The 26,891-nt window shown below is 51.5% G+C and overlaps 3 protein-coding genes across 5 annotated transcripts in view; 1 reads left to right on the plus strand and 2 right to left on the minus strand.

The window, feature by feature from the left end:
* dock5 (dedicator of cytokinesis 5) overlaps positions 1 to 18,320 on the minus strand; it is a 34,612-nt gene extending 16,292 nt beyond the window's left edge. The window contains exons 1-23 of the mRNA XM_076025625.1: positions 18,177 to 18,320; positions 10,579 to 10,662; positions 10,431 to 10,471; positions 10,245 to 10,300; positions 9,851 to 9,947; positions 9,163 to 9,311; positions 8,732 to 8,867; positions 8,446 to 8,603; positions 7,543 to 7,624; positions 7,292 to 7,421; positions 6,988 to 7,060; positions 5,670 to 5,812; positions 5,061 to 5,186; positions 4,870 to 4,994; positions 4,200 to 4,298; positions 4,044 to 4,116; positions 3,853 to 3,956; positions 3,575 to 3,755; positions 2,994 to 3,091; positions 2,818 to 2,907; positions 2,641 to 2,741; positions 1,664 to 1,798; positions 1,464 to 1,575 (exon numbers count right to left, since the gene is read on the minus strand). Of these exons, the coding sequence (XP_075881740.1) occupies positions 1,464 to 1,575; positions 1,664 to 1,798; positions 2,641 to 2,741; positions 2,818 to 2,907; positions 2,994 to 3,091; positions 3,575 to 3,755; positions 3,853 to 3,956; positions 4,044 to 4,116; positions 4,200 to 4,298; positions 4,870 to 4,994; positions 5,061 to 5,186; positions 5,670 to 5,812; positions 6,988 to 7,060; positions 7,292 to 7,421; positions 7,543 to 7,624; positions 8,446 to 8,603; positions 8,732 to 8,867; positions 9,163 to 9,311; positions 9,851 to 9,947; positions 10,245 to 10,300; positions 10,431 to 10,471; positions 10,579 to 10,662; positions 18,177 to 18,219 (2,436 nt within the window). The 5' untranslated portion in view covers positions 18,220 to 18,320. The remainder of the gene's footprint in view (positions 1 to 1,463; positions 1,576 to 1,663; positions 1,799 to 2,640; positions 2,742 to 2,817; positions 2,908 to 2,993; positions 3,092 to 3,574; positions 3,756 to 3,852; positions 3,957 to 4,043; positions 4,117 to 4,199; positions 4,299 to 4,869; positions 4,995 to 5,060; positions 5,187 to 5,669; positions 5,813 to 6,987; positions 7,061 to 7,291; positions 7,422 to 7,542; positions 7,625 to 8,445; positions 8,604 to 8,731; positions 8,868 to 9,162; positions 9,312 to 9,850; positions 9,948 to 10,244; positions 10,301 to 10,430; positions 10,472 to 10,578; positions 10,663 to 18,176) is intronic.
* A 3,672-nt stretch (positions 18,321 to 21,992) lies between these two features.
* On the minus strand, positions 21,993 to 25,158 carry neflb (neurofilament light chain b). 2 transcript variants are annotated; one of them, XM_076025629.1, is made up of 5 exons: positions 23,303 to 25,158; positions 22,954 to 23,078; positions 22,514 to 22,878; positions 22,242 to 22,431; positions 21,993 to 22,208 (listed from the first exon to the last, which is right to left on the minus strand). In XM_076025629.1, exons 1-4 carry the CDS (start codon positions 24,386 to 24,388, stop codon positions 22,259 to 22,261), a joined length of 1,749 nt encoding a protein of 582 aa, XP_075881744.1. In that variant the 5' UTR covers positions 24,389 to 25,158; the 3' UTR covers positions 21,993 to 22,208; positions 22,242 to 22,258. The 2 variants fall into 2 exon arrangements, with proteins under 2 accessions (XP_075881744.1, XP_075881743.1); XM_076025628.1 differs by lacking the exon at positions 21,993 to 22,208 and having other exon boundaries at positions 22,209 to 22,431.
* Positions 25,159 to 25,421: 263 nt separating this feature from the next.
* cabin1 (calcineurin binding protein 1) overlaps positions 25,422 to 26,891 on the plus strand; it is a 34,005-nt gene continuing 32,535 nt past the window's right edge. For both annotated transcript variants that reach the window (XM_076025623.1, XM_076025624.1), the window contains exons 1-3: positions 25,422 to 25,572; positions 26,120 to 26,165; positions 26,254 to 26,346. In XM_076025623.1, coding sequence (XP_075881738.1) covers positions 26,163 to 26,165; positions 26,254 to 26,346 — 96 coding nt within the window. In that variant the 5' untranslated portion in view covers positions 25,422 to 25,572; positions 26,120 to 26,162. The remainder of the gene's footprint in view (positions 25,573 to 26,119; positions 26,166 to 26,253; positions 26,347 to 26,891) is intronic.

Genomic DNA, 26,891 nt, shown 5'->3' on the forward strand with positions numbered 1-26,891 from the left:
GGAACGCAACAACACAGTGGGACGTCGTATTTGGCCGATGATCTTCCTTGGTTGGTGCGTTTTAATGACAATAAAGGAATTTTACTGAACTTAATTGTAATTAGCACCCCCGTCCACAAGGTGGCAGACGTCTCACCTTCATTACCACTGCAAAAAACGTCTTTTTTGCAAGAGACAAGAAACAAACCAGAGACACAATCCTACTGGATGCCAAACAGCAACAACTTATAAAAAAATAAAATAAAATAAAAAAAAGTCGTTCAGTGAACCGCTGACTAAATCGAGGCAGAAGAAGCGAATCCTGGTTCAGCCCAGGAGCCGTGTGAGTGCAGCGGCGTGAAACCGCACGTCAAAGATTCATTTCACTTCCGACTCTCCCTGACCTGAAGCTTCTCTGTGGTGGGGCGAGGACGAAGTGGAGCAGTAGATAAATAAATACAGAAATGAATCAGTAAGAAGACGCAGTTCTCTGTCCGTCCAGCAGGAGGCAAATTTCTGCAGCGGCATGTGAAACCTGCAAAATAAAACCTTGTGTTCCTCAGAGTAACAGAAGATCTTCAGTGTGATTAAAGCTCCAAGGCTGAAGAGCCAAAGAATTCTTTTGTCTATTGGTTATAATCATGCAGAAAATACCCAATTAAAACAGTAAATAAATCTTAGAAAAGCAAACAAACAAGAACCTGGCAGCCCTGAAGTGCTGCAGCGGGACTGCAGTTTGTCTAAGATCAACATTTGTGCAGTGAAGGGGGAAAAAAAACAACAACAAAAAAAAGTCCTGCGGTGATTTAAAGCAGCTGCTGCTATTCTAGAGAGAAACATCTCAGTCTGTCTGTTTGCTTTGCAGATCCAGTTGTAAAAATGTCGAGACTGGAATCACTGATTTGGGTTAAACGTTTCCAGACGACATTTCCAGCTGCTACGCAAGAAGATACATAAATACGCACATGAAAAAACAGATAAAAAAATAAAGCAGATTTATCAAGTTTGGCTCTATCGCAAAAACCATCACTGGTTGTTGAGAAATGTGAGGAACGTCATGGTGACTCCACCCTCTCACGCTCAGCGGCGCCACCAGCAGCGATTGGAGAGTGAGTGCAGCGTGTGAGCCGACTAAACTTTAGCCACGCCCACAGATTAAACCAAATCAAACAAAATGGACATTAGAGCCGATTGGCTGATTGTTCACAAGGTGATTTAGAAACAGAAACATTGTAACCAGCTTGTAACTGTGAATTTAGGGGTCCCTCCCCTATACTGACAGCCAGTCATTTTATTTTATTTTTTGCAACCGCCTGTGGCGCCCCCTGCTGGCCAAATGGCAGAATACAGGTTTTTGATCATTCTGCGTGGGCCTCCCTTTTTAAAAACCAGAAGCTCCGCCAGCCAATCTTTCTGATTCAGCCAATCTGGAGTGACTCGGTGCTGCCCCCCACTTGTGAACACAGGCGGTTAAAGGAAGTCACCTTGATCTTCACGCCCTCGTCCAGGGGGCGGTCCATCAGCGTGTTGAAGGACAGGAAGAGGGAGCGGATGGAGTTGAGGAAGGCGTCTCCGTCCTGGTTGTTGCCGTAGAACCTGAGAGATGGAGGACGGGCAGTTAGCGCCACCCACACGTGGCGGCAGGTACAGACGGCGGCGGTGGGAGGAGCTGGCGGCTGCCCACCTGAGATGGAGCACGCGGGACTGGACGATGAAGCGGAAGAGGTATTTGAGAGCCTTGAGCGCCGCGTAGAGCATCTCGGTCAGCGTCCGGTCCTCGGCGTGACCCACGTAGTAGTTCAGGACCTTGGTGAGCTTCCTGAGGAGGTGGAGGGAAGGAAATGATACAAAGACACCTTGCTGAAAAGAGATGTTGCTGTTCCGTTTAGATGCAAACTGGAATTTAAAAAAGGTACTGGTCATTTTTTCTGTTTGTTATTTTTCTTTTATAAGTAAAGTCTTGGTCTGGTCTTGGTCTCGATGCTCTCTGGTCTTCATAAGGTCTTGGGCTATGTCTCAATTCAAGGTCTGCATCCTTGGAAGGAAGCGTCCTTCGTCTGAAGGAAGCGTCCTCCAAGGACCCGGCCCAGAAGGACCAACCCAAACCCCGCCTCCCCGGTAACCACACGGGACGGTCTAGCCTTCGGTGTATTTCCTGGTTGCGTCACCGCCGTTCCCTCCTGCTGGCCAAACCCGGAAGTGACGTTTTCATGGCATCAAGCTAACCATTGGTTCGCCTTCTAACGATGCCGTTGGATGTTCAAATAAGTAAAAACCCTACGTTAAAAACTGAATATTTGATGTGAAATTTCAATACTTAAATGTATACGTTGTGTCTTTGCCAGTAGATGGCGCTAATTTCAGCTGACTTCCCAGGATCCCAGGATGCTTTGCGTGCTGCTGCAAAGCATCCTGGGATCCTGGGAAGGACGTGAAGGATAGTAGCGGTGCAGCCTTGGAATGGGCTAACAGTAGGGTGCATTCCGAGGGCGCATTTGGAGCATCCTAAGGACTTTTGGGAATTGGGACGAGCCTTCGCGCAGTGCTATGATGCAACTTCCTTTCAAATGCAGCCTTCCAAGGATGCAGAGCCTGAATTGAGACACAGCCTTGGTCTGGGTTGGTGCCGTCTTCACTACAATGCTATTGTGTGAGACTCACATGTAGGCCAAGGTGGCGCTGAAGTGCTTGTTGATGTAGGTCTCCAGGACGGGGTTGAAGTGCTGGAACTTGATGTCGCCGATCAGAGTGATGATGAAAACCTGGAGGAGAACAAGAACATTGATCAGTGACGCCTCAAACACCTGTGTCAGCTGTCCTGGAGTTCTGGAGCCCCACCAGAGCGTTGAACACCAGTATGTCGTACGTCTCCTTGTCCGACGTCTCCATCATGATGCTGAAGAGGGCGTCCAGCGTGTCCTGCAGGAACTGCCGTACACCACAAGGAGGAAAAAAATTTCCATAAAAACCGAAACCGCCGCATCATCGTGACGACCTTCCCGAGGGTCGCTGACCTTGACGATCTCGCCGCCCTCCACCTCCATCAGCCGCTGCAGGATCTGCTCCAGGTCGTCGGGGTTGGACCTCCAGTTCAGCAAACCCAGCAGATCCACTGGGAGACAGAACAGGACCAATCAAACACCAGGGAGTGGGAGTGGCCGGGGAGTGGCTACTGCTAGTCACCACCCAGCAGGTGCAGGAGGTGACAAACACACACTGGGCCACAGAGGACTGGTTTTGGTGGTCATACTGGGACATGAGGGATGACCAGCAGTGTGTTAAACTTCCATGAATATAAAGATCATCTGGACATTGAACAGATTATCACAGATAAGAAGATGCGGTTGGCTGTCTGTCTCCCGGGTTGCCAGGCGAGGCAGGGAGTTCCTCCTGAGAAGACTGGAGAGCACTGAGACCAGACCAAGATGTTTGGAGTTGGAGACCAAGACTTTATAAATCAATAATAACAACAAAACAGAAAAAAAATGACCAGTATCTTTTTTTTAAATCAATCAATAATCCAGGATGAGACCGAGACCCTGAAAGTGTTCTGGAGACCAGGACCAACCTCCAGGACTACAACACTCGTCCTCACCATTCTGAGTGAGCTTGGTGGAGCAGGTGAGCGAGGCGATCTGGAAGCTGTCCTTGGTAACGGCGATGGCGCCCGTGTGGTGGAAGCTCCGCCCAGTCTGCTTCTCCTCCTGCTGCACCTCTGGCCAGGTGGCCGGCAGCGCCAGGTACACCTTGGCATCCTCCGCCTTCTTGGTGTCCGCCTGGAGAAATGGCGACACGGCGGTGGGAGCCAATCAGCTGAGTTCAGGCGGTGGAGGAGGGGCCTGATAGGTCGGATCGGGCTCCGCCCACTGCTACCTTGTAGACGATGAGTTCGTGGCGTCCGTCCTTCAGCGTGGTGCCGTCGCCCCTCATCAGCCGCACGAAGGCCATCCCGAACGGCTTCTCCGATTTGTCCCGAGCTGCCGGGGGAGGGGGGATAGGGGGAGTGGGGTGAGATCAGCTGCTGGAAGGGGGAGGGGAGGGGAGAAGAGGGCGGGGCCACTCACAGTCCTGGGAGGAGCGGTGTCGGAACATGACCCTGAGGTGGGCGCGGCACACGTCCTCGATGGGGATGGTCACCTTGAGGAGGAGGAGGAGGGAGAGGTGGGGGGGTGAGGTAGAGGAGTGGGCGGGGCTACACCTGCAGGCCGGGGACGCCTCACCTTGACCGTCTCGTTCCAGCACGGCTGCTTCACCTGGTAGTAGATGACCGACTTGTACTCGGTGACGCCGTCGTAGCCGGCGCCGGGGAAGACCGCCTTCTGCTCCAGGGGGGAGAGAGAGAGAGAGAGAGAGAGAGAGAGAGAGAGACAGGGAGGAGAGAGAGAGCAGGGGGGAGAGAGAGAGGAGAGAGAGAGAGAAAAAGAGAGAGAGGGAGGAGACTTTTACTATTGACCTTTGACCTTGAAACCCGTAGGCTTAAAAAAAACTGTTTACTTTTTATGATGGTCATAAAAAGGAGCCTTTTTTGACTTTGTGACGCACTATATGTTTCTCGTTTGTTGCGCTGATTCAGCCCCGCCCCTTTTTGTTTAAACGGAAGCAACTGGAACACAAACATGTCGTTACGTGAGTAGTGCAACTGCTCGCATCTTGAAATAAACCAAGAAGAAGAAGAAGATGGGCAAGATATCCAGGTCTGGGTGCACAGGCCACCGTAGTTCACTGGCAAGCTCGGACTTAACCTTGAATTAACAATAATCAACAACGATTTTCAATTGTGAATTTTCAAAATGCCCACTGTTCTTGTGCATTCTATTCCATCTACATCTTTGACTCTCTGAGCAACCCGAACCGGAATGAACCGGTTCCGGCCGGTCCCGCCTCACTCACCTCCATGGGGTTCCCCTCCTGGTCGTGCACGCTCAGGATGACCTCCACGTTCTTGGGCGTCTTCTTCTTCCCGCGGTCAAACTCGCCCTGCAGCAGCGTGATGTAGAAGTCGTTCCGCACGATCCCTGCAGGGGGAGCCAGAGGTGAGTTCCACCAAGGTGAAAAGGCGAAACTGGAGAGTGGGAACTGACCTGGCAGGATGATCTCCGGGAAGCCCATCTTCCTGACGACGGCCGTGCTGCGGTCCACAAAGTGGGGGTAGTCCTTCCTCACCTGGGCCAGGTCGCCCGGCAGCAGCTTCAGGGTCACAAACAGCCCTGTAGGGGGCGCAGTAGAGAGGGGCGGTGAGGCCAGTACCGCCTATGGATGCATATTAAAAACTGGACACTGGACTGGCAATATGGTGGCGTGCCAAATTTTCCCAGTGGCCACTGGTGGTACTGCAGGAAGAAAAAAAAACATGGGCCCAAAAAGCATTTTTTCCGCTTTCAATCTGGATGGACTAAAAATCGGATCTTGGCTGCCAGTCTGAACGCGGCTTATGTGACGTTTTCCAGAACCATTCTGATTGGCCAGATAGATCATATGAGTTACAAAGGCATGATGGGAAGTGACACTACTGAGCATGCTCAGTGGGCTCATCAATGCAGAAGTCAAAAACGTTTTTGGCGTCTGCGCTGGGTGAGCAGCTACGTTGAAATGAATGGGCCGTTATCTTGGACCCTGGGGGCTTGGCGCCGCCCTGCTGGCTGCAACAATAACTCCACCCCCAGCCCCGCCCAAGTTGTTTGCCCTCTCACCCTGGCCCTTGTGGTTGACCTCCCGCGTGGCGATGACCTTGTTGAAGACGGCGGTGAGCGGCTCGTTCTCCCCGATGACGCGCGACGGGATGAGCGGCGACATGATGAGCTGCCGTTGGCGGATGTAGGTTTCCATGGCAATCCTGTGTGTGTGTGTGTGTGTGTGTGTGTGTGTGTGTGTGTGTGTGTGTGAGGGGGGGGGGGGGGCATGGAGGGAGAGGGGGGTGAGGGAGAGTGCAGCAAGACGGGCGAAGATTACAGAGCGCCATGGTGACGGCAGGACATGAGGAACAGCTGACGGCACAGGTGGCTGGCGACACAGTTGGCTCCGCCTTTTTTTTTGGGGGGGGGGTGACTAAGATCGGCCAATGAGGCGGCAGACGGCGGAGGAGACGGAGCAAAGGCACAGAAAAACGCAGCTTTTCTGTCCTTTTTTTCTTTCACTTTGCCGTGAATTTCATTCAGCGTCGCTGATTTTTTTTCTTTTCTTTTTTTTCCCTTTTATTTCTCATTAATTCGTAACGATCCAGAACATAATTACTCCAAGCAAATAAGTCACTCAGCGTTAATGAAATATGGATTCATTTTGCCGGCGCCAGGGAGTTTATTATGCGCCGCAGTCTCTGTGTGTGTGTGTGTGTTTGTTGGAGATTGATCGACTCTTCAAGCCGCCGCCCAGAAGACTAATTTTCAACGACAAAGAGCAAAACAAACACAAGAAAGAAGAAGAAGTGGGAGCCGCATGGACAGACGGAAGGTTTGACGCGGCGATTCTTTCTTTCTTTCTTTCTCGCTTTTCTTTTTTAAAGAGCATCTGGTGGTTTTCCAGGGAGCAGTGGCGGCAGCTATTAAAAGTCAATAAAAGGTCTCGCCTGATTGGCTGAGGGTGGGATGATGTCACGGGCATGTTGTTGTTAAATCTCTCACGACGCATCTTGCAGAAACCAGCGTTTTGGCGTCCGCGTTGAACGACGTCGTCATCAAAGGCAAAAATCACATCAAGTCCAGGAGTCACAGGGTTGGCCAATACCTACTGCACCGTGACTCCCTCACCCCTCAAACACCCAGCCAGGTGTTGGCTACGCCCCTCTGAGACCAGCCTTTCAAACGTGTGGAAGGTCCGACAGAGTGCCAGATTTAGCATCAGGCTACAAACAGAGGGCTAACTCAGAGTTCGGAGGACAATTATTCACACTGAGCCGCAAAGAAGGAAAAGAAATCTGCTTTAAAATGCTGAAAGAAAAGAAGGAAAAAAGAAGATAAAAGCAGGAGAGAATCACTTCCGCAAACAGGAAGTGATGCGGTGTGAGAGACTCACTGCTGGAAGGGGATGAAGTGCTGCTTGTCCTCATCGTCCACTTTGCCGTGAGCCACGTCGGTGACGTCCATCACTGCAGGGTGAGAGAGAGAGAGAGAGAGAGAGAGAGAGAGAGAGAGAGAAAGGAACAGAAGAAACCATCACAGAGGAACCATCAGAGAGGAATGAGGGGAACCAGAGGAACCATCAGAGGGGAACCAGGGGAACCAACAGAGGGGAACCAGGGGAACCCTCAGAGGGGAACCATCAGAGGGGAACCAGAGGAACCATCAGAGGGGAACCAGGCTCTGAGATCAGGACTCACCGGCCACACCGAAGGGTCTCCGCAGTCCTCCAGTTTGCTTCTTGCCCTCTTTGAGCTCCATGCTGCCCACTCTGATGATCTGGCAGACCAGGAAGAGGCGTGGCCTCATCAGGTCGCTGCTGCTCAGGTCCTGGACACACAAACAGCAGCGGAGGGTTCTTCATCAAACCCCGTCCCCACCAACAGTAGATCCCTCAGACAGTCCAGGCCCCTCCCCCGCCCACCCCCTGGTTGGCCTGAGGTCCAGTTACCGTGAAGAGCGCCGGCAGGTTGTTGAGCTTCTCGATCTCTTTGGGCATCCCCATGCTGTCCCAGCGCACCAGGAAGTTCTCGCTGCAGGAGGGCAAACAGGAAGGAGGTCGTCTCACTCTCAGAACCTGCAGACTTCTTCCCAGAATGCTCCTCAAATCTCACCCAACATCCACACCCAACCCATCACACTCCCTCCTCCTCCCCATAGCTCCGCCCCCTAAGGAGTCTCTGAACCGTGCTGCAGGAGGCCAAATATACGAATCATCTGAACTGATTTGATTTTTGTGTCACCACGACTGAGACAAAACCATCAGACTGCAAAAAGGTTGACGTCTCCTCCTCCTCCTCCACCATTACTCCTCTACTGACTCTGTCTGACGTCTGGTCATCCTGCCCCTGGTCTGCAGCACACACACACACACACAGACACACACACTCTCGGGGAACGTCCTTATTTGACTCTAGTGACTCTCTAAAGGTTCCAATAAGACTTTCCGTCAACTAAATAATCCAACTTCGGGAAGCTAAACTTTTTTTTTTTTGGGGGGGGGGACCCAGCAGGTTAGCTGGAGTCAGATGGTGGAGCCCCTCAGACAGCCTCGATTCTGGCATTCTTCTTTTGATGGCTTCTTATTTCTGCTGCTCAGACCTGCTGCTAGTTTTAATCAGGGCCGAGCCAGCGGGGGGGTCAGCTGGGGGTCAGCTGGGGGTCAGCGGTAGCTCAGCAGGGGGGTCAGCAGGAAGTCGGAGGAGAAGGCAGCCGACTAATGAGACACGTGCGGCTGCGTCACTGTCTGACCGGCTAGGAATAGGAAAGAACAGCGAGCTGAGAAGATCTAAGCGCCATCACCGTCACCCAGTCTGGACCAATCATCATCAGCGCCCCGGCCGCCTACACCCACCTGATGAATTCGGACTGGTCGGGGTCGTACAGCGACATCAGCAGCTCGGCGTCCTCGCCGATGTTGCAGACAAAGTTCTTGAGGTTCATCAGCAGGCTGTAGGTGTGGACGGTGCTGAAGAGCGTCTGGCGCCGCGTCTCCAGGTTCTGGAGCCGCGTCTGCAGGCGGTGGAGGAGGAGAGCAGGGGAGGAGGTGGAGGAGAAGGAGGAGATGGAGTTGATTTCTGCTGTTGCTGCTGCTGCTGGTGAAACCTGAGCTCAGCTCAAGGTGGAGCTCCAGTCGCCACCTTCTCCTCCTGGATTCGGTCGTCCACGCTGCGAGACGCCGTCTCGTGGGCCCGGAACAGGCTGACGGTGCTGGTGTGGTCGGGGTCCAGCATGTTCCCCGCCTCGTCCCGCACCACCAGGTCCAGCCCCAGAATCCTGAGGGGTCGACACGGACGGAATCTCAGACATCAAAACCAGGACTAGAAAAAAAAACTCCTGGGAATTCGCATCAACAAAAACCTCAGACCACATCTAGAACTAGCAGAGACTCTTCCATCTTTGAACATCTTTCTGTCTGCAGGGATAAACATGTTGAGTGTCTGAATGTTGAAACCTGAACCAATCCCAAAAATCCCACCAGCTTGGCTGTGTGGCCATCAAAGAATCAGAATCAGAAAAAACAAAAAATACAGCAGGAGGCAGGACCACCAGGAGGCGGGCGGGGCCCTACCGGTTCCCGTAGTCGATCTTGGCCGTGACCTTCTTCTTCAGCTCCACCAGGTCGTCCTTGGGCAGTGTTCCCGACACAATCTGCGAGCGGAACTCCATCAGGCTGAACGCCATCTGCTGGAGGCCCCGGAACATGACCGTCTTGTTGGCCTGGCGGAGAGCAACACACAGGAGGTTCAAACTGATCCGGCCGGTCGGATCCATGATCCACCCACTGATCCAAACGTCTCTTTCTTGTCGTTGGTGGACAGTGAGTCATCAAAATCTCCACAGATCAAAACTTTATTTAAAAATTGTCAAAGTTTCATTATTATTATTGCCATTATTAACAGTTTTCAATGCTTTATTGAACTATTTAAATTGACAACATCACTCTCGCTGCTCTTTCACGTCAATTTGAGCAGATTTAAATTCAGCTGCTGTACCATGGACGGCCACCAGGGGGAAAACATGCATCGACAGTGTGCTGATAATCAGCCCTCTATGACGTCACAAAGGGCCCTGATGTCCCCCTCCCCCAGATGAGGATCACACCACCCGCCAGGTGTTGCTGAGTCCGCCTGGTTTTTTCGGCCCTCCGTCCAAACGACGTGGAGGTTTCCAACAAAGCTTTACATTTTAGCAGGAGGAGGCTGTCAACAGCGGGCTAAACGGACAGAGCAGGTGATTGGACGACAGCCAAGGCCTACCACAAAGAGTTTGTGCCATATCTGCGCCCACTCCCTCAGCGTGGCGCTGAGCTCCTGGGCCAGCGGCAGGTCGGCCGGGACGATGATCTCCTGCTGGCTGCCGACAAGAGGAGGAGTAGAGAAGATCATCATCATCATCATCATCTTTATCTCCATTGTCATTGTAATCGTCTTCATCATCTTTATCATGATCTTCATCACCATCATCATCTTCCTCATCATTACTACCGCCATTATCACCATCATCCATATCATCATCATCATCATCATCATCCTCATCTCCATCATTATCCTGATTAACATTATCATCATTTTTTTTTATCTCCATTGTCATATTCATCATCTTCCTCTTCATCATCATCATCACGTTGCAGGTGTTGATTGGTGAACTCACCCAGTTCCTTCAACTGAAGCCTCTTTTAACTGGATGTAGGACGCTGGGAAGATACCCTGAGGGAACGAGGAGTTGCATGAGTCACACACACACACACACACACACACACACACACACACACACACACACACACACACACACACACACACACACACACACACACACACACACACACGTCTCCCTCACCTTGTGTGATTTCCTGCGGAGAGTGTTTCCCCTGTACCAGCCTGAGGACAAGGAAGCTTGTTAACAAGGACAGAAGCAGTGGAGGACGGCGTGCACGTGTGTGTGTGTGTGTGTGTGTGTGTGTGTGTGTGTGTGTGTGTGTGTATACCTTCCAGTTTCTCCAGGATGTGCACGGTGTCGCCCACCTGCAGGCACAGCTCGTGCGCGCCATTCGGGTCGTAATTGTAGATGGCTGAGAGAGAGGGGGCGGGGGGGAGAGAGAGGGCGAGAGAGAGGGAGAGACAGAGGGTTGTTACCACGGCGACCTGCCGAGCTCAGACCTGCACGACGACCACAGAGAGGCCACAGAGGTCACGTGTTAAACGTGTGGCGGCGCCGAAGCGACACGGAACACCGTGAGATTTAAGAGAGGAAAAGAAAAAGTCGCTTTCATTTTGTTGACACTTTTCCATTGTGCACAGCGGATTTCGGTCATGTGACCTTGGCATGTCCCGAAAGAGAGGGACAGAGAGAGAGGGGGGCGGGCGGGGCAGAGAGAGAGGGGGAGAAATAGAGTGGGGTGGAGGACAGAGGACAGAGACAGAGAGAGGGAGAAAAAGAGAGGGGGGAGAGAGAGGAAAGAGAGAAAAGAAGAAAAAGAGAGGGGGTAGAGAGAGGAAAAAGAGGTGGAGAAAGATAGAGAGAGAGAGGAAGAGAGAGAGGAAGAGAGAGACCCTCACTCACTCACTCACTCACTCAGCTTTGCTCGGCCATGAAAAGCAGCAAACAGACGGTGCAGTCACTTCAATCCATTCGGATAAAAATAAAAACATCATCGTAGATTTGAAATGATCAGGAATTGTCATGCAAGTGCTGCCGCCTGCAGGCAGCAGGCCGTCAGAGCAGAGACACAGACCTGTGAGTAACAATAAAACTGTCCATTGGTGATAAATATGGTGACTTGAAGTGATTGAGAAGGGTTGAGAAGAACCAGAGAGCTGCGCAGCACTACCAGTGGCCACCAGGGGGAAACCTTCTGCCAACGACTGGAGGGATAATTAGCTTGGTTACTCAGCAGATTTGTTTGTTTGTTTTTTTCTCTCGCTCTCCTGGCGGGACCTCATCAGTCGACTCAGTCAGCCAGTCACAGCTCTGACTCACTCACACACACATACAGATTTTCTGCCCATCGGCTCATCGATTGAGCGGCTAACGGCGCCACCCGGAGGTCCAGAGGGGGGCAAGTTTGAAAATCCCAAAATCCCCTGTACAATCACTGCAGGTGGCGAGCAGCGAGTCTGCTACTGAACCAGTTCTGGGTCAGACTGGGTCAGGAACTAGAGCCCAATCCAAGCGTGTGTGTGTGTGTTTGCGTGAGCGTGTGGATTGACCTTTAAAGCATCCTGATGGTTCCAGATTTAAACGTCCTCACTGAGGTTCTAATTAGCATCACAGGAGATGTCAGCCGTAGCTAACACTGCTGCTAGCGCCGCAGCTATCATTGCTACAAGGGTGACGGCCGGGATTAATCAATCAGCTGCCGCGTGGTCGACAGCGTCTTCAAGATTTTTGAAGAGGCACAAGGTTAGAAGGTTTGGTTTCCACCTCTGCTGACATCATCTGGAGCCGAGCCAATCAGAAGCTGGGCCCAGGTTGCTATGCATCATATATATATACATATATATATATATATACACACACATATATACATATATATATATGTGTGTGTATATATATATGTGTGTATATATATATATATATATATGTATATATATATATATATATATATATATATATATATATATATATGTGTGTGTATATATATGTGTGTATATATATATATATATATATATATATATATATATATATATATATATATACACACATATATATATATATGCATATACACACATATATATATATATATATGCATATATATGCATATATATATATATATATGCATATACACACATATATATATATATATATATATGCATATATATGCATATATATATATGACACTGACACAAAAAATGTTCACACTACAGCATCCACGCTGACACAAAAAATATTTCCGATGCAGCATCCATGCTGACACATAAACTGTTCACACCGAGCATGCTGACCGGTGTTGTTACACTGGAGCTTTTCAGGATGGATGTGCCGTGCGGCTCCACAGTGAGGTGTCGCGCCATCCGCACACATGGAGGAGGAGACACTCGCCTGCCACTAGGGGGCCTCGAAAAAAAAACTTTGGCTGAACGACTCATTTTCCTTCAATTATTCTGGAAGAAAAGAGACTTTTGGCAAATGATTCTAACGAGGCCAGTCAGCCGCCGGCTGGATCTCAGTGTCAGCAGGGGGCCTCCAACTCAAAACTGGTTTCGACTTCAGCGGCAGTCGGATCAAACGTCATCGGCTGTGAATCAAAGACGCTCAGCGTTCTGACGGATCGTTTAGAGAGACGGCGGAGAGCTGGGAGAGTTCGCTTGATGTCTGATCGGGGAACAGGAAGTATCCCCGATGAGCAGGCAGGAAGTGTGTTTGTGTGAGGAGGAGGAGGAGGAGGAGGAGGGGCAGGAGGAGAGGAGGGCTGTGGGTTCGACTCCCAAAGCCGTGGCAACAACTGTCAGAGTCGGACAGACTTGGGAAATGTTTAGGTGGCTGAGTTTTCCAGGCCGGAAGACGACGCTGCGGCGCACAGAGACGTTTTAATAAATCATCTAGAAGAGGAGAATTCTTCACACGTTTCTCTTATCTTTTTGGCACACGCGTGTGTGTGTGTGTGTGTGTGAGTCGCTGCTCAAAAACGTCCTCGGTTTTTGAGCAGCCACTACACAATTTTGCCACAAGCAACGGCAAAATAATGGCAACTGGGAGTCACCAGACATCAAACCACGGCCTCCAGAACAACTCGATTAATTGTGGAAAAAAAAGGAATATTTGAACAAAAAAAACCTAAAAAGATCCACGGGGCAAAAAACAAAACAAGAACATTTGGGTTTTGAGAAGTAGAATTTGAATTTTGGATGGTGAGTGGATGATAAGTAGCGTTTTTTTTATTGACGCTAATGATGATTTTTAAACGTTGTGTCTGATGGACCGGAAAGGAAGAAGAAGAAGAAGATGATGATGTCATCAGTAGCTTTGTTTCCATGACAGTTTTCCGCAAAAGGAAATCAATATTTCTAAAATTTCGACAAAGTACAATTGCAACTTGCAGGAGTTGCCACTGAATGTTGTGAAGCGCATAAGCTGCAATTCCCGTAAAATCTCATCCCATCATTTCCCCTGGGAATTCCTTGTATAAAGTTTGCATTTCCATGTTGTGTGCTGTCCAGAATGCTTGTTCTATTTTTCTCTTTGATGACTTGTGAAAGATATTACGTCTCTTCCTCCGTCCAATCATAATGCGGCTCTTTTGCGATATTCCTCTGTATGTAACATGTGAAAAAGCACCTGATGAGAGCATCAAAACCATTCAATCCTATTTGAGAGGTTTTTCCAAGTTTCGCTGCTTCCACCACCAGGTTTTATTGCCATGTTTAGGTTTTGGGCAATTCTAGGAGTCGTGGAAACACAGCTGGTGATGTCACAGCGACCCAGTCTGGAGTCAGTGGAAACGGTACCAGCTGGAACTGGTGTCACTGGTGGCTACTGTGTTGCAATTGTGTGTCTTTGTCCACCAGTCAGGAATTCTATCATTATTATCATCATTATTTATATCATTATCATTATTATTCATTCATTATTAGAATAGCTTCACTCCACGCCTCGGCTTCATATCATCAGACTGACTTGAGGAAAAGTCATCGAGTGAATGAATGATCTCAATAAAGTTTTCCTGCCGCCCTGGTGCCCTTTGCTCAGCGTTTCCTCCCTCTCTCACACACACACACACACACACACACACACACACACACACACACACACACACACACACACACACACACACACACACACACACACACCTGCAGGCTCCCCCCCCCCCCACACTCCCCTCCCGCCCCCTCCACCGACACTCCCTTCCATTGCCAGGGGCGACTCCTCTATCTGCTCTCACACACACACACACTAACACACACACACACAGTCAGCACTCCAGTCACGACTGCAGGCAGCGGCGTTGCCCCGACTTGCGTGGCGATAATGCGAGTGGCTGCAGGCTACATTTCACAGCAGGCTGCGACCGGCTCGGCTCAGCTCGGCTCGGCGGGCCTCCCTCCATCTGAATATCGCAGCCTGACAGCAGCCAACGCCCCCCCCCTCCACACACACACACACACACACACTTCTCTCACTCCTCCTCCCTGATAGATTTTTCCTGCTCTGCTACAAACTACACGTGTTGGCGTTGAGTTTTTTTGTAATCAGCAGTCTGAGTTCAGCGTCACTCCAATTGGGTGGAGAGGAGTGACTCACTTCTCACTCCCTGACTAACTCTTCCTAGGAACGTACCGACCCGATCATTTTTTTTCACTTCTGATCCAATTCCCGATACCTGGATTTGGATATCTGCCAATACAGAGCAAAAGCAGAGCTCTAGTTTAGGCTGAATGGCAAGTATGACGATGTAACGACACGGAAACGTTTTATCGTCAATCCACAAGATGGTTCTAGCGGCTCGGTTCGTCTGTAGCCGCAAACTCCTTTTTTGTGAGGCGCTTTTTATCAAATCTTTGATCACATCGCCGGTATTTCAACGCCGGGACGGAAGCTTCTGCCTCGGAATAACTTTGGCCTTTTGAAAACATAGCAAACATTGCAAACATTGCAAAGTGTTTCGAGTGTGCAAAGTATTTTGCTCTCCGCAGCAAAACACGTCATGCTGGAAAAGTTAACTAATAGTAGCCATTAAAAATGCTAAGCTGCTCGCTAGCTGGCGGCAAACAGTGGAATAGATTTCCCTCTCGACTAAGTTCAAGAAATCCATTCCACAGTTTGCAGCCATCTAGCAAACTCGCCTAGTCTAGGTAACAGGCAGGAATACGAGGCACGGCACGTGGAAACAGTCAGTTTGGCATGGAGGTCCGTTGACCTTTGACCCTCTGACAGCCAACAGTCTCCACCACTAGATCTACCATCTTTGAATGCCACCGGGGCGAAGATTTAAGGGTGACGACTCTGCAGTATCGACCTGCCGCAATGTCTGATGACATCATCAGTAGGCGACACCAGCAGCCAGGCTGCTGATTCCTGAAGGTTCTAAAATGATCAAGCTAGCTGATCTCAGCGGTTGCAACCTGCACTCTGACACTTTGCAGGCAAACTCACGGCGCTGCTTTATCTCTGGTTTCTCACTAAACTGGTTGGAGCATCAAAACTATTAGATGCTGGCGTGGAGAGCCGTCGTCCATTCCTCATCTTATCACTTACAGAGAGTGAGTGGCTTCACTCAGCCAGCGAAAAGCTGTCAAATCAACAGGAAGCAGGAGGACAGCGAGTGTGTGCGTGTGTGTTCCCAACGAGAAAATCATGCGAGCAGCCGGAACTAAAGCACAGAAGCGCACAGTAAGGGGGACGAGTCCCGCCTTTGGTGGCACCCGCGGTGCCTTCACTGACTCTGCATTTTAATGCACGTAGCACTTACAAAACACAGACCAGTTTCGACAACGTCTTCCTCAGACGTGGCTTCCTCAGTATTTCACACTTCCTCAGTGTCAACACACCGAGGAAGACGTTGTCGAAACCAGTCTGGGTTTTGTAAGCGCTACATGAATTAAAGGGTTTTGAGTTGAGAAGGACACCACTGCTGCTGCTCTTTCTTCTTTTTTCTTAAGTGCAATATTTGGCCGTGCACCTCTCAAGGTTTTCTCATTAGACAATTTGTGGAGAGTGCGTGTTTTTTCTTTGCTCCCATGATGCTACCATGATGATACCATGAGGCTACCATGATGACACCATGAGGCTACCATGAGGCTACCATGATGCTACCATGATGATACCGGTGGGGACAGAATCAGTCTCAGACATGTTCAGGAGAACACTGTGGGTTTTCTGTTCTTGCTCTGCCTCACTGCAATAAATGCGACTTTCCACCCCGGGGGAGTTTCAAGGACAGAGAATCCCTCCCTCTGAGGTTGGGACATGCCCACAACTCCTGCAGGAGAAGACTTCCTGATTCGAGAGCCCATGTCTAAAGTTTCCCAAGAACCAACCGTGGTTCTGGTCCCATGGTATAGACTTTGTCTAGGCTACAAATCACATGTCTGCTGCTGCCACCTGCTGTCCTACTGCTGTACAACACTTTAAGTACGGAGGAGCTGAGGATGAGAAGACGGAGAAGATCTTCGTCAGCGATTCTTCTGCCATTCGTCTCGTTGCGACGCTATTTCATCGTTACAGATCTCAGGGGGGGCGGCAGCGGCGGCGTTAAGCTCCTCATTATCCGGCGTTCCCTTTTAGCTAGCGCATGATATTACTGATCTTATCGCCGCCTCGACATCTCCTTGCTCCTCCCAAAAGGCAACACTCAGCTGTTCTGCCGACGACTAATCCGATTAAGAGTGTCAGAGCTCGACGCCGTTTCCAGGATTAGGGAGGAGTCGCGGTGAGGGTCTGCAGTCACAGCGCCGCCCCCCGTTCCCAGAGGGGATTAACGCCGCAGAACAAAAGCCTCGCCATCGGCCACCGCGGCAGCATCAAGGTCGTACGGCGACTCTTCCTGCAAGGCATTGTGGGATTAAAAGTTAGTCCCAGCCTCAGCCAGGTGGAGCACAGCTAACCTGCCGCTTGGCGTGCGTGTCCCTTTAAGAACCAGGGTGGTGAGACCCTGATAGCAGCCAATCACAGGCCGACAGTCACCTTTTCAGCAAAACACCTGGAGGGAGCGTTTTTTTGTTTTTTTTCCAGGCGAGTTCATGAAGGTCGACATGGCAACTCAAAAAAAATGTTTTATGAACTTGACAGAGACGATGACTTTCTTCATGAAGGGCCCAATAACATTCTAAGCAAATTATGCAAAACTTTTTACAATTTAAATGCAGGGAAAAGTAACCAATGAATGAATAGATCTTACGTTATATATACTCTATATATAAATATATATATATACATGTGAAAGTGTGTGTAAAGATTATTTTGAAGAGTGATTGGCTCATTCAGTCGCAAACATGCATGTTCATAAAAAGGAGCCACACCCCTCTCTCTCTCTGAAACACACACACACACACACACACACACACACACACACACACACACACACACACACACACACACACACACACACACACCAGGAAGCACAGTGGGGATAATTACACTGTGTTAACTGAAGGGGTACTCAAACACACCGGACACCCAGTTGGTTCCCACTGGGTCCATGTGGGACCGACAGGAACCTCTTCGAGGTGTGTGTGTGTGTGTGTGTGGGTGGGGGTTTCTAGGGGAACTCCTCGGCAGACGGAGCAACGCAACTGAAAAGTTCCCAAAGTCCAGCAGCCCGGCGGGGAGCTGCGGGACAGGAACGAGAGGAATGCTGGGAGTTGGGATCCACTGGCGGTTACACAATTCAGTAGCGGCGGCAACAACAACAACACAGAGACAGACAGACGTGTGGACAATGTCTCTCTCTCTCTCTCTCTCTCTCTCTCACACACACACACACACACACACACACACACACACACACACACACACACACACACACACACACACACACAAACCAAACTTTTCCTTGCGGAACTTTTTTCCGGGAGCTGCCGAGCGGCGTTCACGGTGCGGCGGAAAAAACGAAAGCAAACAAAAACCCACACGGTTCCGGCCACTTACCGACTCCGTACTTCTCCCCCTGGGTGCGGGCCCAGCGGGTCATGGCTGCGGGGAACCGGTGAAGGGCCGAAGACGGACGCGGAGGGAGGGACGGCGGCTCGTCCTCAGCGCCGCAGTTCCGCCATCATGCTGCTGCTGCTGCTGCTACTGGGGAGGGGGAGGGGCCGGTGGGCAGTGGGGGCACGCCCCCCTCTGAAGATTAGGACCCCTCCCTCCCCAGTGACGCCCAGCACCAGCACCACCACTACCAGCTCCAGTGGTGGTCCGCTGCTTCCTGGTTCCTCCTGCGGAGCGGGAGGGGGCGGAGTTGTTGTTGGTTCCCAGGTTGTTGGTGCCCAGGTTCAGGCCGCCGTGACGGCGAGCAGCAGGAGCTCAAGGAGAAAAACAGGCGTATAAATAATGGAGTCTTTCACAGTCCCTTATCCGCCAGAACTTTTCCCCGGCATAAGGGAATGAGAGAAAAAAGGAAAATTTTTAAAAAAAAAACTTATACGATGTGCATTTAGCGCCCTCCTCTGTCCACAGACGGACTCACCCTGCTGGAAACGATAACTTTTATACCCCATGAACCTTTTAGCTGCTAAAGGAAGCTAGCTGTTTGTGTTGGTGTCTTTTAAGGACGCCACCACTGAAACCTGTACAAAGTAAGCGAGATGTTGCAGCAGCCTGTTAGCGTAGCAATATTAGCCTGTTAGCGTATCAGTGCAGTCAGTCAGTCAGTCAGTTACTTCGCAAAACCACCAAGAGCAGTTTCCACGCCCAGGCCAAGTGGTGGCGCCATCCCTTAAAATACAAAATTGTCCCGTATATGAGACAGGACCTGGTTTCTGAGTTGTATGGAACATGAATTTATTTTCAATGCAAACTCAGGTTTAGCCTTCCCTATTTTAAGTTGTGATCGACCCCGACTGGCGAGCCACTGGCCTGTGATGGTCATGGCGCCAAGCACTGCGGGAAGGAGGCCTCCTTTAGTTTTCTGTTGGCAACACTATTTCCACGCTCTGGCCAAGCGGTGGTGCTGCACAGCCACATGCTTCCCTTTCCTTCTCCTGTGGTTTTTGTGCGAAACACAACAGTTGTCCAGTCGACAGCGACAAACTGTTGCGTTTTCCTGTTCTCTCGTTTCCCGGTGGTCCTTTAACAAAAATAAAAACTGCATATGAATATAAACTGCAAATGGAAATTCGGACGGTTTCGTAAGTGTTTTGTTTATCGAGTCCAACGTTTATCAGTCAGCTGTAGGTGTCACTCTGCTCCCATGTGACCTACGACCCCGGGGGCCGGCTGGCTGAGGTGAAACACGGATGTTTGTCTCATTGTCCTCCTGCTGTGCGCCGTGTGTGTGTGTGTGTGTGTGTATGTTTGTGTGTGAGCTGCCAAATGGTGGCGTCTATAAAGTGGCTCCACTCTCCTCGCACCCTGAACGACTGAAAGCTGTGATTCACTCTCAATTTCTTTGTTTTTTTCCCCCGCCGGGGGGTTGGGGTAGGAGGGTGGGTGGACGGGGGTGGGGTTTATAAAAAGGAATCGCTGCTGAAGGTGGAAACGCTCGGAGAGGCCATTAGCTGCACGAATCTATAATGACAGAGAGATTTTTATTCCTGTTTTTTCCGGGAAGGGAGTGATTGCAGAGCAGAGTGGCCTGTTTTTCTGTTTGCTGCAGACCTCGTGTCGTGTTTTCATCTCTGCTGAGTGTTTGAGTGATCACACACATGCACACACACTGAGGCTGAGAGTGTGTGTTAAGCAGCAGCAGCAGCAGAGAGGGGGGCCGTGCTCAGCTGCAGGTGCAGCTCTTTAAATCAGCTGCCGACCTTTTTCACCTCACATTTTGTGGTTTGCTCCCTCACGTGTGAAGAGATGCTGTTGGCCAGTCACAGGATTAAAAATAAAAAAGGAGAAAAAATTAGAGGGGAAAAAAATGAAGAAAAAAAATCGACAGGAAAAATGTGCAATTTAGCGGCGCAACACTGCCACCCTTTGGTCGCCTTCTGCCACTGCAGCACAGCGGGTCGTCCCCGGAGCTCCTGCTTGTGTTCTGTTGTTGTTGTTGTTGTTGTTGTTGTTGCTCCTCCCACACGATGTTCCAAGTTAAAAAGAAATTAAAATGAGACGAGTGTTTATTTGTCTGTGTGTGTGTGTGTGTGTGTGTGTGTCTGTGTGTCTGTGTGTGTGTGTCTGTGTGTGTGTGTGTGTGTGTGTGTGTGTGTCTAATGAGCGGAGCTGAAGTGAGTTCAGCCACAGGGGCTCCAGCGACTCCTCAGTCACTCCTCCTGGCACACAAAGTCAGAAAAGGTTGGACACTAATTCACCAGTCACACCGGTAGTTCACCATTCACACCGGTAGTTCACCAGTCACACTGGTAGTTCACCATTCACACTGGTAGTTCAACAGTCACACCGGTAGTTCAACAGTCACACTGGTAGTTCACCAGGCAGTCACACTGGTAGTTCAACAGTCACACTGGTGACATCTGTTTTTGTTGTTTTCTGTGTAGCAACAACGGCTCCTGTGTCAAAGTGTCACAATTACAATGTGGGTTATTTTGTATCTTTTTTTGACCCACGACCTGTTCATCATTACTAAAGGACCATTGCTAATACTGTTTTGACTCTTCTGGCTGAAAGTAAGGAAGTGCCCTTTGTGACATCACTGAGGGCCTGGTTGTTTCACTGACTGGACAAAGTAATTTTAAATCAAATTATTTCTACCTTTCTGTGTTCATTTCTTTTTCTTCCAGTTGCTCTCTTTCAATGTGTTTTTGATTCATGTGAAATTAATTTGGTCTCACTTGACAAACGTTGTTGCTGAGGGAAGAGCTAACTTCCCTCCTCCTCATTGGTGGATGTGTGTCACATGCCAGGATGGATGAGGCAATGGAAGGGGGAAAAAAAAAATCTCAAAGATCTGGGCCAGCCAGGATTGAAGTGGTGTGACAAACAGATTTACACCATCCACAGTTGTCAGACATCAGCTGGTGAGTGACTGATGTTGTGTTGTCATCTTTGTCCCCTGAGGCTGCAACGTTTCATTGCACCTTTGGTGGCAGTAATGAGTCTGGAACCCAGTCAGCCGCCAGCGAGAAAAATCACTGATTCATCAGCCAGTCTCCGAGAACCATTACAGTAAGTAGTGTGTGTGTGTGTGTGTGAGAGAGAGTGTGTGGGTGTGTGCGCGCGTTTGTGTGTGTATCCTTGAAGATGCTCTCGCTCTTCCTAATGGAATAATCAAACAGCCTCCAACCTCTTCCTCCTCCAGCACCCCCCCTCTCCTCCCACTTTGGCCCCGCCCCTTGCCCCGCCCACTCCCATCCTGAAAGCCGGCCAGGTTCTGTGGTGCAGCGGAGCTCCGCTGAGTCATTTCAGCCCAGATTTTACGAGCCTGGCCTGGAGAAACACCAGCGTCAGCTGGCTGGTCGCTCACGGTGGACAAGGGGGAGGAAGAGGAGGGTGGAGCCTGCTGACTCAAGAGAAGAAAAAAAAAGCTGCAACAAGGCTGGCTTGCTTTTTTCTTCTCATGGTCACATCATCGTTAAAACCACCGTTTGACTTCTGCTATAATAACTCTGGAATTCAGCCCTCTGTGATGTCACAAAGTACTCTGATGATTCGCCCCCACTCTGGGTTAGTGACAACACCGCCCGCCCCCGACCACCACCACCTGCAGTCAGATGACAGACGGCCCCACCCTCAGGGTCCAAAGGCGGGCTGTAAACAGAGAGCTAACCACGGCCTGCGGTGGCTGAGGGTGTGTGTGTGTGTGTGTGTGTGTGTGTGTGTGTGTGTGTGCGGCAAGAAACAAACACCAGTCCAGCGTGGGTGTGAAGGCTTTGAGGCTTTATTGGCGGCTGGCAGCAGGATGTGCAGGGAACATCAGGCATTTTTCAGGCGTTTGCACGTACAGGCGAGTTCTGGCGACAGTAAAGCGGGCGAAACCTCCAGGAAGCACTTCCACTTCCTGTTCAAACCCCTCGGACTTCCTTGCTCTGCGGCGTCTCGGAGGCTTTTCTTCTTCTGCGGCTGCGGCTGCGGCTGCTGCTGCTGCTGCTGCTGCTGCGGAGCGACTCAAGGCCATCGCTGCTTCACTCTGCTCCTTTCTTGCCACCTTTCTCTTCCGGCTCCGCCTCTTCTGGTTTGCCAGGCTTCTCTTCCTCCTCCTGCTGTTGCTGCTCCTCCTGCTCCGCGCTCTCCTCCTCTCCACCTTCCTCTCCTCCTTCACCATCTTTCTCTCCGTCCTCATCCTCGGCATCAGCACCTTTAAAAAAGCAGAGGCAGTGAAGGCAAGAATTCAATAAAATAAATCTGACAATCTTCTCTCGCCAGTTTCCCTCACTGACCTTCATCTCCTCCCTCTTCTTTCTCCTCTTCCTCCTCCTCTTCGCCCGCCTCCTTCTGCTCCTCTTCCTCCTCTTCCTCTCCTTCCTCTTCCTTTTCTTCCACCTCCTCTTCCTCCTCCTTCTGCTCCTCCTCCACCTCCTCTTCCTTCTCTTCCTCCTCCTCCTCAGGTGGGGCAGCCTCTGCCTGCGCTGCTGCCTTGCTCGCCACCACCTCCTCGCTGACGTAGAGGCGGGAGCTCAGCAGGTACGGCGCTCTGGCGAAGGACGGAGCGCCGTAGGACATCTGGGAGTAGAGGCTGAGGGACGGCGCCACCGCCGCCACCGTCGACGCGCTCAGCCGGGTCTCCTCGCCCTCCAGGAGCTTCCTGTTGCAATCAGACAATTCTCAGGTCAACCACCAGGGGGTGTCTGTGGCTCAGCGCAGGGGGAAGGTGACTGACCTGTAGGCGGCGATCTCGATGTCCAGGGCCATCTTGACGTTGAGGAGGTCCTGGTAGTCCTTGAGGTAGCGAGCCATGTCGTTCTTGTTGAGCCTCAGCTCGTCCTCCAGCTGGCCGATGGTGTCCTGTGTGTGTGTGTGTATGTGGTAGGGGAGGTCAGAGGTCATAGATTTAAAGATTCAAAGATTCAGATTTGTAGCAGAAGTAGTAGCGACAATCATAAGAACAATAAGAAGAAAAATAATTGTTTATTCTCTGCTGCCCTGAGTTCAGGAGGAAGCTGGATGGATGTTTGTATTGTGTGAGTGTCTGGTGCTCGCCAGAGCCCAACACAGGCTGACTCACTCACCTGCAGCGCGGTGATCTCAGCGCTCTGTTTCTCCTCGGCGTCCTGCAGCTGCGCCTCCAGCACCTGGTTGAACTGGCGACCCGTCTCCACCTCCAGCGTCTTCTCCTTCAGCAGGCGCCGGTACTCGCCGGCCTCGTCCCTGGCGCTACGGGTGCTCTCCCGGTCGCGGGCCGAGCCCGCCGCCACCACGTTCATCTTGCTGCAGAACCAGTCGTCGGCCGACTGCAGGTTCTGCTGCGCCAGCTTCTCGTACTGGGCCCGGATGTCCCGCAGGGCGGATGACAGGTCGGGCCGGCTCACCTCCATCTCCAGTGACACCTCGGCGCTCAGGTGCACCTGCGCCTGCAGCTCGGCGATCTCGCTCTGGCACAGGCGCTTGAGGAAGGCCAGCTCGTCCAGCAGGGTGCCCACCCGCTTCTCCAGCTCGGCCCGGGCCAGCGCCGCCCCGTCGGCCTCCTTGCGGGCATCCACCAGCCGGCCCTCGGCCTCCTGGCGGCCCAGCACCTCGTCCTCGTAGCGCCTGCGCAGCTCCCGCAGCACCTCCTCCATCTGGTGGCGGTGCTCCTGCGCCTCCTGCCTCTCGTGGCGGGCCTCCTCCACAGCGGCGTGCAGCTGCCGCAGCTCCTGCTCGTACAGGCCCCGCAGGCCCGACGGCTCGGCCTGCCGCTGCCTCAGCAGTAGCAGCTCCGTCTCCAGCAGCTTGTTCTGCTGCTCCAGCTCGTGCACGCGCTCGATGAAGCTGGCGAAGCGGTCGTTCAGGTCCTGCAGCTCTGCCTTCTCCTGCGTCCTGATGGCCTTGAACTCGGCGCTGACCTGTACCGCCTGGTCCAGGCGCAGCTCGGCGGCGGCGGAGGTCAGCAACGGCGGGGCGGCGGCAGACAGCAGGGAGGAGTAGCCTCCTCGCGTCGAGTAGCCGCGGCGGGCGGAAGAATAGGAGGAGACGGGGACGGAGTGGACGGAGTAGCCGGACCGAGCCGACGCCAGTCCCCCGCCGGCGCCATACCCGGCATTCCTCACCACCACCCTCCGCTTGTAGGAGGAGGAGGAGGAGGAGGGGAAGAAGGACTCGAAGCCGATGGAGGTCATGACTCAGGAGAGGAGCTGCGCTGGTCCAGAGAGGAAGGAGCCGGTCGCACTGCGCTGGGGAGCCGCATCGCCGCCGCTCTTATAGAGCCGGAGATGTGATGCTGACGTCAGTGGCTGCTGCAGCTCCGTCTGCTGACTGGAGGGATCGATGAGTCGGGAGGGGGTGGGGGGGGCGATCAGGTGGCGTGAGGATGGGTTGGGTGTGTGGTGGGGCCAGGCGGGGCCGAGGAGGCGGAGTTTCATCCCGCCGCAGCGATGCAACGAGGGTCAGCGAGGACAAGAGCAGGAGGAGGAGGAGGAGGAGGAAGAGGAGGCTGCAGCTCCCCCAAAAAACCTGCAGAGCTTCAGATAAAAGCAAAGCAGAGTCCAGAGAGGACATCCGGGAGGGAGGGAGGGAGGGAGGGAGGAGGTGGAGGAGGAGGTGCAGTGAAGGATGACACAGCTTTGTATTAGAAAGCAACAGACAGGAAGTGAACGGTGATGATAATGATGATGATGATGATGATGATGCTGATGATGATGAACTCTGTAAACTCTGCTGCAGCGCAGTCGTCCGTCTGGGGGTAAATGAGTGAATAAACAGAAAAAAGTGCTGATTCATCGCACGCTTCCATCACAACACTCTTGCAATACCAACACTTTTCCCTCTTGCTGCTCCCAGCTTATCTCAATTTAAAGGGATAGTTGGACCTCAGAACGCAGGGGAAACGCGGCAGTACGGTGGCTGCTTGGAGTCAAACTACCTCACGGACACTGGGATGACAACAGGCAAAAAAAAAAAAAAAAAAAAAGCTAAAGCTTTACTGAACATGTGGAACATGTGAAGCAGCAACAATCGCATTCGGCCAGTAAACAACAACTACTGTGCGGTAGCCGTGTCTACTTGACAGGGGGCTTCCTTCCTGCCCTGTCATGTATCGCCAGATGTGATTGGTCCCTTTGCTACGCCCTCGACCGCTGAGCCAATGACGGAGGCCGTTGGTAGTTGGCGGGAGGTACATGACTGTTTGGCGGACCGTGTGGGGCGAATCACCGGTCCGCTCTCTCTCGTCTCGCCGCCGACCAACAATAACAAAGACTGGGGGAAATAAATGAAGTTTCCCCGGCTGGCACCGGCGCGGTTCTTCGACCTCCGGCGGCGCCAACAGAGACGGAACAAATGAGGCCATAACTTCAGTGAAACGGTGAAGAAGCTTGGATTAAAAAAAAAAACAAAGAAACAATAAACGACCCGGTAAAATTAAACAGGCTAGCGTTAGAGTAGCGTAGCATCCTCTGTTCTGCTGCTTGCTAACCCAAGCTAACTGGCTATCTAGCGGTGCGACCCGGTGCTACAACCGACCCCGGTACAGTAGCCGAAGCTTGCAAACTGGTTTTTAGCTGCTGCTGTCCGGGGGCCTCCGGTGATGTCCCCACTGGTTTCCAATTTAATTGGTTTTTAACACCGGTGTGCTGCGCAATCTAGCCAGAAATTCACACACGTTCTCAACATAATACTGGTGAAGTTTGGTTTATATGGAGCGGGATTTGAACCGCCAACCTTTCGGTCATTGGGCAACCCGCGCTACCTCCCGAGCCACAGTGGTGAGCTGACGTGAAGCCATTTTGACACTGAATTCGATTCGAATGACTGAAGAAGAAACTAGGTGAACAGAAATGACGCGCATTTTGCTGTCTTGACGTCACAACCCTCCTGCTGACCTGTTGACGTTTGTGCCTTTATGTCCACAGGTGGTATTAAAGCTGCGAAGCCTGAAGGTTCCTGCGTGTAAAGATGGTGAGACCTGCAACAAACACTCAACACTGGTTGTATTTACTAGGTGTTCTTTCTGTGCATCATTTGTGTGTCTTTGCCTCCTGTGCAGATTCGCATCGCGGCCCTGAACGCTGCCTCCTCGGCAGCGGACGAGTCCCAGGACCCCCTGCGCAGCAGCAAGAGTCGGACCAAGGAGGCTCAGGTAGAGAGAGAAACCACCAGCCTGTCCGCAGCTCCTCTCAGTTGCTGCGTCTCAATTCAGGCTCTGCATCCTCGGAAGGCTGCATTTTGAAAGGAAGTTGCGTCATAGCACTGCGTGAAGGCTCCTCCCAATTCCCAGAAGTCCGAAGGACGCTCCAAATGCGTACTGGGAATGCATCCTACTGTTAGCCGATTCCAAGGATGCACCGCTACTATCCTTCACGTCCTTCGGTATCCCAGGATGCTTTGCATGCTGCTGCAAAGCATCGTGGGATCCTGGGAAGTCAGCTGAAATTAGCGCCATCTACTGGCAAAGACACAATGTATAAATTTAAGTATTAAATTTCACATCAAATATTCAGTTTTTAACATAGGTTTTTACTTATTTGATCATTCAACGCCATCGTTAGATGGCGAACCAATGGTTAGCTTGATGCTATAAAAACTTCACTTCCGGGGTTGGCCAGCAGGAGGGAACGGCGGTGACGCAACCAGGAAATATGCCGAAGGCCAGACCATCCCGGGTGGTTACCGGGGAGGCGGGGT

Source organism: Nelusetta ayraudi, unplaced genomic scaffold, assembly GCF_046127955.1.
Source record: "Nelusetta ayraudi isolate G7.1 ecotype Tasmania unplaced genomic scaffold, CSIRO-AGI_Nayr_v1 ptg000018l, whole genome shotgun sequence".
Lineage (NCBI taxonomy): Eukaryota > Metazoa > Chordata > Actinopteri > Tetraodontiformes > Monacanthidae > Nelusetta > Nelusetta ayraudi.

What these genes read in the sequence shown, in the direction of transcription:
- neflb (XM_076025629.1), bottom strand. Translation starts at nt 24,388, where the DNA reads ATGACCTCCATCGGCTTCGAGTCCTTCTTCCCCTCCTCCTCCTCCTCC. An exon ending in ATCGAGATCGCCGCCTACAG is followed by an intron (nt 22,879 to 22,953) that starts GTCAGTCACCTT and finishes TGATTGCAACAG; the next exon opens with GAAGCTCCTGGAGGGCGAGG. An exon ending in AGAAGAGGGAGGAGATGAAG is followed by an intron (nt 22,432 to 22,513) that starts GTCAGTGAGGGA and finishes GCTTTTTTAAAG; the next exon opens with GTGCTGATGCCGAGGATGAG.